The sequence below is a fragment of the Cryptomeria japonica genome, chromosome 5, assembly GCF_030272615.1.
Source record: "Cryptomeria japonica chromosome 5, Sugi_1.0, whole genome shotgun sequence".
Classification (NCBI taxonomy): Eukaryota; Viridiplantae; Streptophyta; class Pinopsida; order Cupressales; family Cupressaceae; genus Cryptomeria; species Cryptomeria japonica.
The window spans coordinates 7552904-7567040 of NC_081409.1; the positions used below are offsets into that span (position 1 = coordinate 7552904).

General features: G+C 35.4%; 1 protein-coding gene across 1 annotated transcript; it reads right to left on the bottom strand.

Moving 5' to 3' along the window:
• Positions 1-1017: 1017 nt before the first annotated feature.
• LOC131077966 (glycerophosphodiester phosphodiesterase GDPD2) lies at positions 1018-5725 on the bottom strand. Its single transcript, XM_058015574.2, has 10 exons — positions 5373-5725; positions 3596-3706; positions 3267-3445; positions 3070-3129; positions 2667-2747; positions 2374-2574; positions 2195-2290; positions 1957-2044; positions 1620-1728; positions 1018-1491 (listed from the first exon to the last, which is right to left on the bottom strand). The coding sequence occupies exons 1-10, from the start codon at positions 5386-5388 to the stop codon at positions 1314-1316; spliced, it is 1119 nt and encodes a 372-aa protein (XP_057871557.1). The 5' UTR covers positions 5389-5725; the 3' UTR covers positions 1018-1313.
• Positions 5726-14137: the final 8412 nt, after the last annotated feature.

The window sequence follows — 14137 nt, forward strand, 5'->3', positions numbered from 1 at the left end:
TGGGTTCAACCTACATTTTAAGTTTCCTTCTAGCCTTATTTTTTTGGATAATATGGATCCCCTCTTTGATGTTGTTATTCTCAAAGTAGCTTGGGATCTTAACCCAATCTTCAAATGTTGCTAAACTTGGATAGAACAAAATCAACATATCTTCCAAATGTATCAAGGCATAAGCTCACAAATTTGGTAAGTCTTATAGTCATTAAAATGAAACATTTTTGTCAAGTGAAATGTCATTAATTATTAATCTCTTTGATCAACAAATTTTTGATAGTCTTAAACTATGCCTCTCATTGTTCCATGTGCTCCATGGAATTCACTAGTGGGTTCCTCTTATGGATTTTATAGAGTTAAGCGTTGAGATTCTCTTGGGATCAAATTTTGTAACAAATTGTCTAGCCAAGTGGGACGCTAAAGAGAGTATGCATTATAATATGTCTAGCTTTAACTCTCCACCCTCTATAAAGGCTTTTCAACTACTTCATTTGCTTTAGAATGATTTGTCCCCATTTATTTAATTAATTAATGTACATTTATAAATGTTTCAATTAAACCTTTTGTCTATTGAATTATTTTTGGACTCTAATACCCTTATTTTGTGTTACGCCTTTCCCTACAACTAATTTGATTATTATTTGTTCCAATTTTCAGCAATGTTACTTCGACAATTATTTTCTTAGCGAGTTTGCTAAACCTTATTTTCTTTTCTTTCTTGTATCTCTATCTCTTATTAGGGCTCAAGACGCATCAAATCTTTGTTATTATGTAAATTTGAATTCATATTTTGTAATACATCTCGGTTTTCAAACAAAAAAATCTAAAATTCTTTATTTATTGCTTTGGGGCATTTAAAACTCCCGTGAAGGCGAAGCCTCATTTCTCGTGCCATGGGTTTCGTTCTCTGTATTTAAAAATCATAGTCGTGCTTATCGATACAATCTATATATTTGAAAGTGCATTAATCCATACACGGTTGTACCGTATTTTAAAAGAGACGTAACTTTTCCCTGTATCCCATGTATCAATTCTTCCAAGAAATAAATTGAAAATGCCAAATAATTGACAGTGTCCAAGTGTACTATTACATAAGCCGTGCAACATTATATAATGAGCTGGATGAGTGGTCCACTTTAAGTTCTAGCTTGTCCCAGGTACACACACCACCAGTGACCATCATTACTGGGATTAAATCAACTTTTGATTTTGTTTGGGAGATACACAGAGCCCAACTATAGGTTAATCTAGGACAAAGTAAAGATGATTCCATGACATTAGATTAGTGAAGGAAAATAGTTTAGCGTCAGGATCCTAGTCTAAGCAGCTGCTTTGACGATACCGGGAAGATCCCTTGAAGACATTTTATCTGAGGATGGTGATGTTATTGACAAACTAGTGTCATTCTGAGTCGCTGTAACTATCTCCAACACATGATCCACTATCACTCCATCAACATTCACTTCCTTTTGCTTTTGCAGAGCTTCAACATAGTTGCTGTGCATCCATCGCAGCAGTTAATAGCTTCAGTAACGATGTAGAAAAAAAAAAGTAAAATTGAAAGCGAGGACTGATGGTTGAAAAGTGAAAACCAAGAAACAAAAAACATAGGGAGTTATACTGACTTCAGTTCACCATAAGTGAGGAGGCATAGACCGGCGTCTTTAACTTTAGAAACTAACCCAGGATTCTCTAAAATTGCTTTTACTTCACTCACTATTCCTTGCAGCCCACCTGCAAAGGAAAAAGCAATCCACTCAGCTCATTACTCCTTACAAGGCCATCTCTCACCAATGTGGTAAAGATCCATTAACAAATCGGGTGCACAGGCAAATGCCCCTTTTGGTCTGTTGCTGTGGACTTTGCATTCACAAGTATTGTGTTGTGTGTTCTAATTGTCAACATTAAATTTGTTCATTAACTCATCTGAAGAACTGAATTGATTTTGAAAAAGAAACATACATTGAAGGCAAAGACGGATTGCACTTTCAATTGAATTTCTTCTTTCGTCCTTGTAGATATAAGTACCACCGTCTGTTAAGAAGAGAACCTAATCACACAAGCATCAGATTGTAAGCTGAGGCAAACATTCTTCGTCATATGAGGTGAACCTTATGTAGAAAGAACCACTAAACCAAACTATCCCTGCTTCATGCTTCATCATGTAGAAATCATAGACAAGTAATTCAAAGGTGCTTACGGGGAATTCTGCTTGCATTTTTCGCACTAAATCAACTGCATCTGGGTGAAAGCTAGAATAGAAAACTTTTCTACCCTTTCCATACATTTCCACTTCCTAGAAACAAAATTGGGGTTAAAAGCATATAAAATAAGAACAAGAGGCAAATGGCCAATGCAGACATACAAAGATCACCCTACCCTTAGAACTACAGAAATCACCCTTTGGAGATCTGCTTGAGGGACCTCAGCTTCGTCATCGAATTTCAACTCTATGTTGAATCCAACAGAAAGAGGGATTTTCTCAAATGCATCCTTAAGAGTACACAAGCAGTCTTGCACATTTACAATCCATCTACAGATACTGCCATCTGATGCTTTTCTAACTAGAGGCATTTGGATCTAAACCACAAGAAACCAACGTTTATCAGAATGTTGCATTACCAAAACTTTTAATGTCGTCCACAAACCTCAAACATCTAAAAGTAGCTCACCTCTAGACCATCAGATTGAAACCCTAACGAAAGGTACTCTTCAAGAGTAAGGTCTCCAATACGCCTTGCAATATAAGACCCCTGAAAAGCAAAGGAAAAAAGTTAGAATGGCCTAGAAACAACGGTAGTTGTCGGAGTCCCAGGTCTCCAATGCACCTCGCACAATGTAATCCCTGAAACAAGGATAATAACAAAGGAAAAGTTAGAATGTTCAAGAAACAAAAGAGTTGGCCAAGTTCCACAAGGTCCCTACTCCTGCTAGATGGATCAATACCAGATGCTGACACTTGAGTAATTTGAAACCCATCATCACATATATAAATATAAAATCTTCAGACCATGAGAGACCTTTTAACAAATACATAATCTGTATGGAATAGAAAAAAAGTGGACAGCAATGCACCTTGTTGTCTATTATGATGTGGTCATCATGGAAGATTACAGCATGGCCGTCTTTGGTCACCTGTCACAAATTTAATTTTTTAAAATAACACTAGACACAATCTATATTCAATACATTTAGGCAAACAAAGAAAACCTCAAATAAAATGAAAAGTGAAAAACAACAGAGTACGCCACAGGAAGACAGGAAAGACTTACCTGTACATCAAATTCGACAAAATCCGCACCATTCTCTCCAGCTTGCACCAGAGATTTTATAGTATTTTCCATAACAGATGGTCGTGTGTTAGGAGCCTCTCCACTGATAATAACTTTGTTCTTGCCAGAACCACGATGCCCTATAATAGCAAGTGATTGCTGCCCACCTAGTTTTTTATCTGTTCGAGGGAAGTTGGAATGAGTAGAAACATCAATCAGAACTAAAATTTGCATTGCCCTCATAGGACATGAATCTTACTTAAAGTTAGTATGCAGAACGCAGAAACCATAGATATTAAGCTTCCAAATCAGAACATTAAAGAACTTACCACCCAAAATTTGAGCCATCCGCGGGCCTGCATATGAGATATTCATATTTGAAAGGGCGCTAGCTGCTTTTGTTGCAGCAGCATCTAAATTTGGTCCCTGTGGAAACATTGCTGCAGCAGAAAAAAAAAAGCTAACTGTTATTTTATTTTCAATCTCTGATGGAACTGTTGTGAGGAAAAAGGAACTTCAGAAATTTTCAAAAAACTATCAAGATTCGGGAAAAGAAGCAGAGGTTTTTTAAATGTGAGGAATGGTGGCAGCAATCCTACAGAAAAATCCATTCTAGGCAAATGACATTTTAAAAAGTTCTATTGGATCAAAATTGTTTTAAAATATATAGTTTTTAAAATGAGTAGATTCGTTAAATGTGGAAACCTCCAGCATTGGAGAAAGAATAACTGTAAGTCAGTAACTGTTTACAATAAAGACAAGAACCTGATAACAAAAAAGCAGATGAAGAGAACTGTTCTGAGGAAAGGGAACTTTTCAATTTTTCAAAAAACTTGAAAGATTCAGAAAAAGAAGCAGAGGTCTTTTAAATATGAGCAGTGATAGCATTTCCTACAGAAAATTCCATTTTAGGAAAATTACAAAATTTGGAAAGTTTTATTGAATCAAAATTGTTTTGAAATATATATTTTTTAATTGAGTAAATTCGTTAGATTTGGAAACCTCCAGCATTGGAGAAGGAATAACTGTAACTGTTTACAATTAAGGTTAAGAACTTCAAAACAAAAAAGCAGATGAAATTTGTAAGAATGCACAATTTTAAACAACTCAAAAGTTGAATAATTCCTTGGAACTTAAAAAATATTAATATAGAAAAAACATTAAACTGAAAAGGGTGGAAAAAAGAGAGAAATAACTGCACAGACTAAAATTCTTGTAACAGACTATCTGCATCGAGCAATATTTCACCTGTAATTGATAATAACAGAAAAGTCCTGCCCATTTAGGAAAATTTACTCTTCCAAGAAACAACTTAAAGTTCTTTCAAAAAATAACTAGGATTTGCAGAATCTTCAGAAATTGTATAAATTCTCAGCAAAAAAAGTGGTATAACTCACATTTACAAAATTCTCGAAATTAATTCGAATCAACTTTAAAAAACTAAAGAAAACGTGTAGATTCTTCACAAATTCGCTAAAAATTTGTAGATCATTCAGAAACTTCGGGCATAAATGTGCTCTTGCGCGTACAAGAGACAAAATTTCGACAGAAAACTCAAAATTTCAAGCAGATTCACTAAAAAAAGATTTACATTCTTCAGAAATTATTCAAAATTTCCAGGAAAAACGTGGTGTTAAACATACAATACACAAAATCAAATATCAAATCGAGGAAAATGAACAAACTCTTCCAATAAGATTTGGGAATTCTTCAGAAATTCTTCCGGTACAAAAAACCGTAACGAATGAATGTTACGCGAATTCTTCAAAAAATTCAAATTAATAAAAATGAGGACAAGACATCCTAATTTTCAAGAAGCGATTATCCTACAAAAGTATCTCAGCGTATAACATTTGCCAATTTCTAAAAAGCCAGCAAAAATGCCCCACGAGAAATCAACCAAAAGAAAAAGATCAAGTTCTTAAAAGTGTCTTACTAACCGAAAGAAACATTTTCCATTCCTCCTGAAAAGGATTTCTATACTCATCCAAGAAAAATAAATTCTAAGCAACCTCCTAAACAGTTTTAAATCAACTTTAGCGGAGAAACTTCAACTTAAACCTCTAAAATAAGAAAGAATTCACTGAAAACGTTCGGATAACCTACCAGATAAGATAGGCATTGAAAATTCGCCGACTCGCTCCCAATTTGCAGATAAATGAACTTCCTTCCAATTCGAAGCCTCAAACTCTGCCAAGATGCAACAATCTCACAATTTTACACTCAGAAACATCCGTAGATCTACTCAGAGATGATTAGACACGACAACTTTATGAATTTTTTAAGCTTTCCCCATTTGGCGTCGAATTTTTTAGTACAAATGGCTTTCCTGTCGGACTATTTTTAATTTTTGCATGCTTCCTCATTACTGGGGAAATTAGTTTTTTATAGGCTTAATTTAAATCCACTTGCTGACGCTGAGATGAGTCATTGGGCACGAGCACGCTTCTGCGCTTTTTTTTACTTTTCGTGGTTGGAATGGGGTCTTCCAACAGTATATGTTGCGAAATGCCAAGAATATTCTCGAATGATTCGTTGGACATTTCCGTCGGGCGATAAAGGCTTTTTTTTTTTAAATTGGAAAATGCAAATCAAGAAACCTTGAAAAGAAATAATTGGAAGGTTGTTTATATAGTGTAATAAGAAATTATATGTAATCTTTTCGATGGTAGATGGCATATGATTTTTTATAATAACTCTTAATATTAAGATAATTTTTAAATGATTTTATAGGAGCTATTAATTGGGATAGAATTTTGGTTTTTAAATTTTTTGAAGAGTTTTTATTAGAGTTAATAGTTACAAAATATAATTGGAGAAAAGATCATGCATAACCATTTCTACAGATACAATATTAAGAAAAAAATACATTGAAACAATTATGTTGATATCTTCTATTTTATGAGCAAAATAGCCTTAAAAGAAGTGAAGTCATAATTATGTGTCATATTTGTTGTACATCCTTACAAGTCTAAAATGCATGTTTAATAGCCTTCAATTTGTGACAAAACATACATTTGATAGCTTGAGTGATAAGAAAAGTAAGTCATCCCCTGCATCAATTTTGTAGTGTGTAATCTTCAAAGCTAAAATTTGAGCAATAGCTTTTGCTTTTGATTTCCAAATGTCAAGGCTCAAGTTAAGCTGCTAAGGCTCAAACTAATTCACTGTCCATTTTATATAAATCCTTTGTTGAATTTGTATTAGAGGAGAAGCTTTAAATAGAGTAGCTTGAGGGGAAATTTTTTAATATTATATTACTATGGAGACTACCTCTAATCTTAAAAAATTGCTCGCAATGGGAGTAGAAAGTATTAACTCTACAACTAAAGGAAGTGAGTCTTTGATTTTATGAATGTCGTCAATAAAAGTGCTAGATAATTTGATTGATCATACTTAAGTTGTATGTCACTTTTCTAAGTTAATATTATGAAATCTCAATACCCTTGAATTTTGTGTTGCCTCTTTTAAATAAGATCTTATTACACAATTAAGTATAAAGAGCTAAAGGTTTTGCATGCATGTAGATCAATCTAATCAACCATACAAATTATGAAGAGAAGTTCATAATATGTCTAAGAGATATCATTTCCATCTAAGAAGAGGAGTGACAAATTGTCAAACTTTCCACATGCTAAAAAAATATCTTAACATCAAGAGAGAAAATATACAAACAAGTATCTAGAATTCATAATGAAAAAAAATAGATAAACATATCATAAGGATGACACAAGATGTGCACTAGGGATACCTTTGTAATGGAGGAAATGTGACCTTGCAAAAGAAAAACTATGTTCCTTTAAGAGAAAATTTCACTACATACATTCAAATATCTCAACTAGATAAATTGAAGATATTTAATAATAGATTAATAAAATGAAGTTTTCGACTACAAATATGGAAGGTGTAGATAACAAAGGATCTTTGGTTCAAATCTGAGCATCTCGACCAAGGACGCCAATCGGGTTCATAGATGTCTATGTGACACGTTGTAAACTTGTAAGGACTGAAATAGAAAAGATGCAAAGAGAACACAAAAACTCAAATGTTTACTTCAGCTAACTTGCAAAATCTAGATGTGAGAAACATGATAACAGAGATAAAAAAAATCAACCAAATAATAAGATTTAAGTGATTAAATGAAAGAAACAAAATAGATTAACACAAAAAAACCTATGTGCAGTCGAATGCCTTCAAATACTTGCACATGGAAAGAAGAGGAAAAATGTTTGGGGCTATTTGGAGACTTGCCCTAGTTAAGTTCTTGTTTTTGTGTTTCCACCTCCATAACAACTAGATAGATAGATAGATCAAAAGACAAATAGACAGATAAATAAGTTAATAGACAAGAAATGTGATGCATCCTAGAATGCTCAAAGAGACAAGACAAGTAGAAATATATTACCAACAAGGCTTGAAAAAACTAAGAGAGTTGTAAAGACTATTGTGAGAGCTTAAGATTGTTGTAGAAAGTTGTGCAAGCTAGACACACACACACACACACACACACACACACACACACACAGAAAGAGAGAGAGAGAGAGAGAGAGAGAGAGAGAGAGAGCTAGAAAACGTCCAGTAGAGAACCAAGAGAGTTTGTGTGGAGTGAAAGATTGGATTAAAAAGTGAGAAAAAGAGGGAAAGAAAGGGTTGTCGAGTCGTTACAAATCACCTTGAGTGGATTGCACTCACCTAGGTAGGTGACAAGTGGCAAAATGCTCAGAAATGACCTTTGAATGTTAAAATGTCACAAGACACTAGAGCAACTTGAAGACGTCTACACAACGCACTAACATATATAGATGAATCATGCTAAAAACTGATGAGAGACAAGAAAATCGCTCGGTTAACACAAAACTGATGCAAGAAGGTAGTTGTTCAAAAGATGTCCTAAGCATCCTAAGAGGGAAAGTTTTGACATAAGGGCTCAAATGGACCTACATAAATGCTAGGGGAATGGACACTAAAATAGATTCAAAAGTGTAGATGAAATTGCAATGGGGTATTTAATTTTTGACTCTACATTTTGCTCACACTTTAGTGAGCTTATGAAATTGCATGAATATGTATGCTAAAGGAAAGCTACTGAAAATAAATAACATCATGATGCCAAAAGGATATTGTAGAGGAAGTAGATAGCCCTTCAAGTTGAGGATGCATTTCCTCGGGGTAAAGACCTACAAAACAAATATATTAGATAGAAAAATCTACACAAGACAACAATATTAGAACATGAAATACACAAAGCCATAGGGATCAGAAAATGATAAACACATTGTAGATATACTACCAAGGACATGGATATTGACACACAAAAACAAAATACATTTTTTTGTATTCAACAAAGTGAAAGAGACCTTGATGTAAGAGGTTGTCTCAGTACTATGCATTGTCCCCAAAATACATTAGAAATATAACCTAGAAGAATTCTAAAATGAAGAGAAGAATTTCATGATTGATTGCTTCAAGGAAGAATGCACCCAGAAGATAGGGAAGTAACCAATGTCAAAGAGATAGTACATGACTTAGGCACTAGCTTACTCTATTGCTAGGGGTCATTCAAATAATAATGATTAAAAGGACATATCATAGTCTAGCAAGTTGTGTAATGCTAGGTGATCACAGTTTAGTAGGACCAACCTCCTTGCGAAGGAAAGGCACTATAACAGAAATAAATAAACAGTAGTTAGGATCAACCCCACTATGGAGGAAGGCCACTACAAGCATAAGGTATGAACAACCATTATATGGAGGAAATACCCTACAAACATGAGGTAGGACTAGCCCCACTATGGAGGATAGCCAATACAGACATAAGGTAGGACCAACCCAACTATGGAGGAAAAATGCTATAGACATGATAGATTTTGATAAGAACTACAAAGGGAAAAAATAGACACTCGATATAGTAGGCAACAAATAGACAACCACCACGACGGGTGAGAAATAAACATACACCATTGTAGGAAAAAAGAGACATGTTATATGTAAGAATGCACAAGTGAGAGGAAATATGTATGTACCCCTTAAAATATTAGGATATTGACTATGCTAATGTTTTAAGAAAAATAAGAGGGGAAGAAAGCAAAGAGTGAATCCTTAAGAGGGATGTACACCTCCCAAAATAAGTTGTCACTTTCCCCAACCATATAGGAGTGGACAACTATGATAGAGACTATTGTTTTTCCACCATAGAGAAAGTATGGTTGCATACAACATTGTACCACCATGAATGGAAAAGATTCTACAAATTCCACATAGTGATGAGGGACACAATACGAGAAAGGACATGCAAGAGTTCCCCATGAGACAATGCTTAGCATGTAGAAAAAGTAGGATAGTAGTAAACCTCGATATCACTTGTCATGCAAAGAAGAAGTAGCAGGTGTATCAATAGAGGAATGATTGATGATACCCAATTTATGAAGTTGTATTTTATCCTTTAAGGCCTTACATTCAATAGTGGATTGGTAGAGCACTTGATAATATGCATAGAAAAATTGCTTTTGTATATCATGTTTAGAAAGTTTCTTATGTATAGGAGGAGGAAGAGTGATTAAGCGGGCATTAAGAAGCCTCAAAAAATATGCTCTTGTGCAAATAAAGAACAAGGAGGAAGAAGCAAGCCTTTCTCTTGTGGAGAAACGTGTAATTGCTCACAAGAAGAAGAAGCCATATAGACATCAAACAATGGAGGAGGGGATGAAGAAAAAGGAGAAGGATTGCAACATAAACCCACTATAAAAGAGTGTTGGTTTTGGTTCCAAGGGGACCTTAACTACTCATTCTATGTGCCCAAGACCATATCCCTTGTATCCATGCATAGAAATAAGATTAAATCTTGGACTATATCATGATTGCAACTCCTCAAAAGGTGGATTATCAACATTATTGGCATAATGAATATTGTTCACATTATCCCTCAATTTAGAAGAATAGTCACCTTTGATAGTAGATGTGAATAATGTTTTTGGAGTGTCAATGTGGATAGGGTCAACTTTATGTTCTCCAATGAAGGAGTTTGTAAAATCCAAGGAACCCCAATGATCACCAAGGCATGCATTTGATTGAGAAAAAGAAGGATTTAAAGAATTAGTTTTAGAAGAAGCATTGTTCTTGGAAGGAATAGAATCAATTAAATCATCCTTAAAGGAAGTATCAGAGGATTATGTGATGCAAGAGCATCCCTGGTTCTTGGCAATCTTGCATCAACCAAAAAATATTTTCCTTTCAATTTGTTTCCTGTTTTGCAGTTTCAATATTTCTTTCAACATTTCAATCTTTTTTTCTCACTAGATGTTGTGGAGTTGGATTTGGTTCATGGACATGTTCATCAATCTTATCCTTGGTCCATGGGGCATTTGGATATTTTTCCGACAAGTTATCGCTTTCGGAGTATGGGACAATTTTCTTTCCTGTGTGTTAGAGCTGGCTGGACCTATTTGCTAGTGGTGATTCTTATGGATCTTTCTCATTGCTTGTGAAGCTTGATTTTGTTGTTTCCAACATTCCTTGGTTCATGGCCAACCTTCCTTTTGGGTCCGCACATCATTCTATGTTGTTTTTGGAGGGATTCCTTGGCGGAGGCCGACCTTGTGTCCTTCACGTTTCATTTTCCATTCTTCGATGTTTGTTCCTTCTTGGGCTGATGCGGCTCATCTTGGAGTTTGTAATTCATATAAATCATTGTAATTGTGCTTCTAGAATCAGTGAAGATATAATATATCAAAGATAGAAGAATAACCATGAGACTTAGAGATCTGGAGTTTCCTCGCATTCTTGCTTGAACCTGGATATTGTGTAGTTAGGCATGTGAACCGAATCTTTGAGCTCGAGATGTTGCTGGTAGTTTGTAATTGAATTCTATGATATAATAAAGACTGATTCTGCATCGCCTCCATCACATTGAGTTTTTTGTGTTGTGTTTCATTTGTTGCACGGTCTAGATTGTTCTCTTCAAGGACCCTCCTAACCGTGACTGCACCAAGTGGTATCAGAGCAAGTTTTTGTTCTGGAGATTGAGGAGTCCTGTAAGATTTTGGTTGTGGGGTAGCGGAATTGAGGATCTGACCTGTAGCTGTAGAGGACTTGTGTGAAGATGGATCAAAGAAATGCTAAAGATGGTGGAGTGTGTGGGAATGCAGACCCTGCTGTGATGGAAATGTTGAGAGGAGTTGCAGCCCAATTAGAAGTTGTTGAAATGGTCCAGAGACGAGGTCAACATGTTGAAGATGTGAGAGATGATGAAGAAGAAGTTGAGGCAAGAGAAGTAGTAGCAAATCAATCGATAGCGAATCCAAAATAAGAAAGGTTCTTGAGGGTTTTGAGTAAAGAGAACACCAAACCACATTTTACCCCATTGAATTATGATGGCAAATTGGCTTCAGATGAATTGATGGATTGGATCATGGAGATGGAAAAGTATTTTTATTTGGGAACATAGCATAAGACCAAAAGGTGAAATATGTTTGTACTTGGTTGAAAGGTAATGCGTCTCTTTGGTGGAAACATTTGCAGGTAGACCAATAGAGAAGAGGTAAAGAAAAGATCAAATCATGGGAGGGGATGGTTAACAAGTTGAAATCGAAGTTCTTGCCTATCGATTATCAAGTGAATTTGTTCTGAAATTTGCAGAACCTGAAGTAGAAGGAATCTAGTGTGAAGGAGTATATCGAAGCATTCTACAATCTGAACATCAGATCCAGACACACTGATGATGAGATTGAACAAGTTGCTCAATATTTAAATGGATTGCGGATGTCGATACAAGATGAACTTAGTTTGATCAAGTTGCAGAGTGTTGAAGAAGCTTATCAATATGCCCTGAAGGCAGAAGAAAAATTGAACAAAAGACATGAGCAGAAGCAACGAGGTAGAGGTGGAAGATTTCAAGGAGGAGGATCCTATACTGATGGTCGCAGACCCTATACAGATCTGAATAAAGAAAAGGAAGTTAGCCGAGATGGTAGTTTGTATCAAAGAGATGATATAAATTTTTACCGGAAGAAAGAAAATGAAGGTTACCAGAATGAGGGTTATGGAAAGGAAGACAAAAGACAAGAAAAGAGAGTGTTTAGAGGAACCTTTTTTAAATACAGAGGAGAAGGACATCGTGCTTTTGAATGCAAGAAGACAAAGAACCGTGGAAGAGTAGCCTTGATAGAAGAAGAACCTATTGAATCAGGTAACAGACCAGAGGATGGAGAGTTGCTAATGATGAGGAGAGCATTATATCATACTAGAGGAGAGCAAGAGCCCTTGCAAAGGAAGAATTTGTTCAAGACAAGATGCAAAGTAGCCGGTAAGTGTTGTAAACTTATAATTGATAGTGGTAGCACTAATAACTTTGTTTTAGAAGAAATGGTGACTAAGATTAATTTGGAGAGATTGAAACACCCTAAGCCCTATCAAATAGCATGGATTCAAGATGAGCATAAGGTATTAGTAAGTGAGAAATATTTGGTAAAATTGAAAATTGGAGCTTATCATGATTAAGTTTTGTGTGATATTATGCCTATGGATGTATGTCATATCTTGTTGGCTAGACCTTGGTAGTATTATAGAAAATAAATGCATGAAGGAAGAAGGAATATATACACTATTCTAGCTAATGGGGAGAAACAAATCTTGTTGCCTTTGGAGGAGTCTTTGAAGAGTGGAGTTTGTGCTAATGCTAGAATTTGTTTGGTTGATGGAAGGAAATTCCTAGATGGGATGAGACATGAGAATGTGTGTTTTGTCTTAGTTCCTAAAAAGACTGAGAATCCATAGCACGAAGAAGAACAATCGAAGGAGATTAAAGAGTTGCTGACAGAGATGAGAATAGAAGTATTGGGTTTTGAGGAATTGAAGCACTTGTATGTGGATGACCCGAACTTTGCAGAACCTTGGAGAGCTTGCATAGAACCTATTGTGGTGGATGGGAGTAAGTGGTTGGATTATTTCATTCAAGATGAGATGTTGTTTAGAGGAAATCAGTTGTGTATACCCCAGAGCTCTATGAGAGAAAATCTGATAAAGGAGAAGCATAATGGAGGATTAGATGGACACTTTGGAGTAGATAAGACAACAACCTTGGTAAGTGAAAATTACTTTTGGCCTCAGATTCATAAGGATGTTAGGAAACTTGTTCAGAGTTGTAGGATTTGTCAACTAGCAAAAGGTGGTAGTCAAAATTTTGGATTGTATAAGCCTTTGACAGTTCCAGAGAGACCTTGAGAAGACATAAGCATTGGTTTCATACTTGGGTTACCTAAAACACAAAGAGGAAATGATTCTATATTTATGGTGGTAGATAGATTCTCGAAGATGGCACATTTCATACTTTGTAAGAAGACAATAGATGTTGTGCATGTAGTTGACCTATTTTTCAAGGAGGTGGTAAGATTACATGGATTGCCTAAGAGCATAGTTTCAGAAAGAGATCCTAAGTTTGTTGGATAATTTTGGAGAACACTTCCGAAGAAGATGAAGACAGATTTGAAATTTAGTTATACTTTTCACCCACAGATTGATGGAAAGACTGAACTAGTCAACAGAAGTTTGGGAAACTTGTTGAGATGCTTAGTTAAAGAGAAAACTGGAAACTGGGATTTGATTCTTGTGCAAGCAAAGTTTGCCTACAACAATTCAATGAACAAGAGGGCCAGAAGAACACCTTTTGAGATTGTTACTAGAGCACACCCTAGAGGCATATCAAAATTGAGAGACATTAGTAATGAAGATAACAGGAGTGTAGAAGCAGAATAATTTGCAGAGCATATGAAGACATCAGATACTCAAGTCAAACAAAATTTGGAAGACATGAGCAACAAGTATAAGGAGAAAGAAGATGAAAAGAGGAGACATAAGGAATTTAAAGTTGGTGATCA